Source organism: Sardina pilchardus, chromosome 3 (assembly GCF_963854185.1).
Source record: "Sardina pilchardus chromosome 3, fSarPil1.1, whole genome shotgun sequence".
In the NCBI taxonomy this organism is placed as follows: domain Eukaryota; kingdom Metazoa; phylum Chordata; class Actinopteri; order Clupeiformes; family Clupeidae; genus Sardina; species Sardina pilchardus.
Genome location: NC_084996.1, coordinates 6,064,076 through 6,068,156, shown reverse-complemented (window position 1 = coordinate 6,068,156; position 4,081 = coordinate 6,064,076). Strand labels below are relative to the sequence as shown.

The 4,081-nt window shown below is 43.7% G+C and overlaps 1 protein-coding gene across 1 annotated transcript in view; it reads left to right on the top strand.

Annotated features, from left to right (window-relative positions):
* LOC134076473 (ethanolamine-phosphate cytidylyltransferase-like) overlaps window positions 1–3,045 on the top strand; it is a 13,600-nt gene extending 10,555 nt beyond the window's left edge. The window contains exons 7-13 of the mRNA XM_062531547.1: window positions 653–791; window positions 911–993; window positions 1,128–1,205; window positions 1,467–1,532; window positions 1,710–1,775; window positions 1,884–1,972; window positions 2,280–3,045. Of these exons, the coding sequence (XP_062387531.1) occupies window positions 653–791; window positions 911–993; window positions 1,128–1,205; window positions 1,467–1,532; window positions 1,710–1,775; window positions 1,884–1,972; window positions 2,280–2,394 (636 nt within the window). The 3' untranslated portion in view covers window positions 2,395–3,045. The remainder of the gene's footprint in view (window positions 1–652; window positions 792–910; window positions 994–1,127; window positions 1,206–1,466; window positions 1,533–1,709; window positions 1,776–1,883; window positions 1,973–2,279) is intronic.
* The last annotated feature ends 1,036 nt before the right edge of the window (window positions 3,046–4,081 follow it).

Below are 4,081 nucleotides of genomic sequence, written 5' to 3'. Positions count from 1 at the left end.
AGAATTAGGTGAAAGTGTGAGAGATTCTCTCACAGGATTTGACTGTTTTCTAAGGAATGATGTAAGACACTAAACTCACCACCAGGGAGCGCAGTAGAGAGATGTTTTCCACCACAGGGTTGATTCAGACCTTATTTGGTTCTGATTGACTTGGCAGCTATGAAAATAAACCATAGGAATATATTTAACATCCATTGTATCACATAATTTATTAAGTACCCCTTATGAAGACTCAACAGCAGACTATTGTCATTTTACTTGTGCTTCTTGGAATAGCTACTTACTTACTTACAATTTCATAGCAGATGTTCATAGTAGATTTCAGTTGACCTGTCGAGTGAGTCTCTCTGACTCTGAGTCTCTTTTTCATTTCCTCACATAAAATGTCAGTTGTTGAATAGAGGATTTCCAAAAAAATTAACTTAGTTTTTTTTAGAAGATTTCAATTCATTCTTTCCATTTCAATTTCATAGCAGATTTCAATAGCAACAAAATAACTCTTAAGCACGCGTACCAGCATGGTTTACGTTTTTGTCTAGTAGTCAATACAAAAATTTGTACTTTTACTCCAAAGTCCTTGAGTTGCGTTTTTTTTGTGATTGCTTGGTTCGGGGGAGCATGTGGTGAGACTGATGGCTGTTGTCTGTTGCAGGGACCAAGGGGACACAGTCCCTGGACGGGGGTGTCCCAGTTCCTCCAGACCTCGCAGAAGATCATCCAGTTCGCCTCGGGGCAGGAGGCACAGCCTGGAGATACCATCATCTACGTGGCTGGAGCTTTTGACCTCTTTCGTATCCTTGTTCTGTGTTTGGTGTGTGTGTGTGTGTGTGTGTGTGTGTGTGTGTGTGTGTGTGAGAGAGAGAGAGATTCCAGTGTGGCCTGTTTCCCTCCTTCACTAGCTGCTCCTCAGACATCGGTCATGTAGACTTCCTGGAGGCCGTGCACAAGCTGGCTGAGAAGCCATACATCATCGTGGGGTTGCACTTTGATCAGGTGAGTCGGCTCACGCAAAGGACAGAAACTGCGATTTATTTTAGCTGTCGCCTTAAAAGACCAACAGTGTTTTGAGATGCAGAATTTCACATCTGATTCTGTGGTTGTGACGCGTGTCTGTTTTGTTTTTCTAGGAAGTGAATCGGTACAAAGGGAAAAACTACCCTATTATGAATGTCCATGAGAGAACCCTGAGTGTTTTGGCCTGTCGAGTGAGTCTCTCTGTCTCTCTCTTCCTCGCACACATGCATACAATACACTTTCATTCTTCACATAAAATGTCGGTTGTTGAATAGAGGATTTCCAAAAAAAGAACATTACAGATGTGAGAAAGTTTAAACATTTGATACTTGAACTTGATGCATGGAGTTGATTTATGGATGTATGATGGTGCATATGAAGATGGAAATTCTGCTCTTTCTGCTATTTTAATTTTTTAATAAATTCTGCGATTTGTGTTCTTTTCTCTCTAGTACGTGTCAGAGGTTGTAATCGGTGCACCCTATACTGTCACTAAGGACTTACTGGATCACTTTAAGGTAAGTTTCCTCTACTCTCACAAAAATAAATGCACCACAACATACACCTTAAGCTATCAGATAATGTTTTGACACATGTGGGCTGCAAAATCCATACAATGGATTTATGAAATAAGATAATTTGATATGTACTGTACTTTACAATGAGTTAGTCCAACCATGCCTTTGCTTTTGCAGGTTGACATAGTGTGCCATGGAAAAACAGATGTACTTCCTGATCGGGATGGCTCTGACCCTTACACAGTAAGCCGGGATCTTCACCCGCACACTTAATGACATGGACAAGCCTGTCATTCGTTTAAAAAGCAAACTCTTGTGAGCTGAGCAATCTCTCTTCTCTCATATTCTCAGGTTCCTAAGAGGAAAGGCATCTTCAGAACAGTGGACAGTGGCAACATACTCACTACAGATGACATAGTGCAGAGAATAATCAAGAACCGGTACTTTGGACATTTACATTACATTTCATTTAGCTGACACATGTCGAGTCTTAGATTTCGTTTGTTTTTATTCGGGACCTGTGGTGGCATTCATCCTTCTGTATCTGTGTGTGTCTGTGTGTGTGTGTGTGTGTGTGTGTGTGTGTGTGTGAGTGTGTGTGTGTGTGTGTGTGTGTGTGTGTGTGTGCGTGCGTGCGTGCGTGCGTGCGTGCGTGCGTGCGTGCGTGCGTGCGTGCGTGCGTGCGTGCGTGCGTGCGTGCGTGCGTGCGTGCGTGCGTGCGTGCGTGTGTGTGTGTGTGTTTTCTAGGTTGCTGTTTGAAGCCAGGAATCAAAAGAAAGAGGCGAAGGAGATGGCCATGATCCAGGCCATGAAGAGACGAGAGGAGGAGAAAGCAAAAGAGAGATTGCAGGCTGTGGTGTAGGACGTCTCTGCCCCACCCTGTCCAAACAGAAGATCAGAGACTGACCACTCCCCATACCAACTACACACTCTCTCACACACACACACACACACACACACACACACACACACACACGTTCATTCCTATTGCTCCTGATAAGACCACACACACACACACACACACACACACACACACACACACACACACACACACCAAAGTCAACACAGATACACCAGATGCTGTCTTCCTGCCTTGGGTGTTATGCTGTTAGTAACCTCACAAGTGTATAGCCAGCTCTCACTATACAAAAAAAAAAAAAGAAAGTGTAACACACACGTGCTCGTAGGCTGTCCTCCACTCGTCTTACCCACCGTCCCTCTCTCCCTCTCTCTTCTCCTCCTGATGTACCTGTTCTCTCTTTCCTGGCAGATGAGATTGAGCCCACAACACATCCCCCCTAATTCATACTCAGTTCCTAAGTGCCAGTATGACCAAGTGGGCATTAGACCAGATGTGTCAGTGCTGAAGCGGGCATTTGCTCTGCAAACGTGTGTGCAAGGGGGTACGGAGTACACTGGGTACAATGAGAAGCACACCCTCCAAACAGGAGATCTCTTTTTAGGCACATTGCAGATGTTCATGTTCACCACAATATACTAGAGAGAAAGGAGTCTGTTGTGGGGTGGGGGGGTGGGGGGGGGGGGCAGGGGTAGGGTTTGGAGTGCAGCCGCAATGTCATGTCTCACAGGGCCTATGTGGCCTGTGTGTGTGTGTGTGTGTGTGTGTGTGTGTGTGTGTGTGTGTGTGTGTGTGTGTGTGCGCATACACATGTGTTGTGTGTGTGTGCGTGCGTGCGTGCGTGTGTGTGTGTGTGTGTGTGTGCGCATACACATGTGTTGTGTGTGTGTGCGTGCGTGTATGTGTGCGTGTGCGTGTGTGCGTGGGTATGTGTGTGATGAGCAGACAACTGAATCTTTGGTTATACTGTCAACACATGAAACTGGAATGAAACCATGTATATATGTTCTATATGTAACTACTACAGATGACTTACTGGAAATGTTCTCAAAACATGCTGTGAGAGGATACGCGATCAGGACAAAACACACTGTAATTAATGAACTATTGTCTGTTGATCTGAACGGCTCTTATTGACTTACAGTCGTTAGTACGATTCCTCCTCTGCTTTAACCTACAGAACACAAAAGGAGTACTGTGAGAAAAGTCCAATGGCATCCATATTTTTTCAACTGTATTTAAATGATAGATCTAGATGTCCACTCTATGCACTCTAAAACAGTCTTCTTCAGTCATGAGAAAACCGTTTTCCTGAACTTTCCTCAACAGTGGGCACACACAAGAGTGTGAAAAAATTATATTAATTTTTTAACAGTTTGCATTGTTAGGGATAAATATATGCATATATATATATATATATATATATATATATATACATATATATGTGTGGGTGATAATTCGTGAGTGTTGATTCACTGATAAAAGTGAAGAGGTGGGAAGTTGGTCCTAAATTTGTCAACAGCCAAACTGCTCTAGAACCGCGTAGACTCGTGCAGTTCCCTATATGGCCACACGACGTCACCATGTGTCTTACAAATAAGCATTGCACTTACCCATGTAGAAAGATAAATCCATGACAATATTGGTAGATGCTGAGATGGAAATGTCCAGAACTTGACAAATGAGCCAG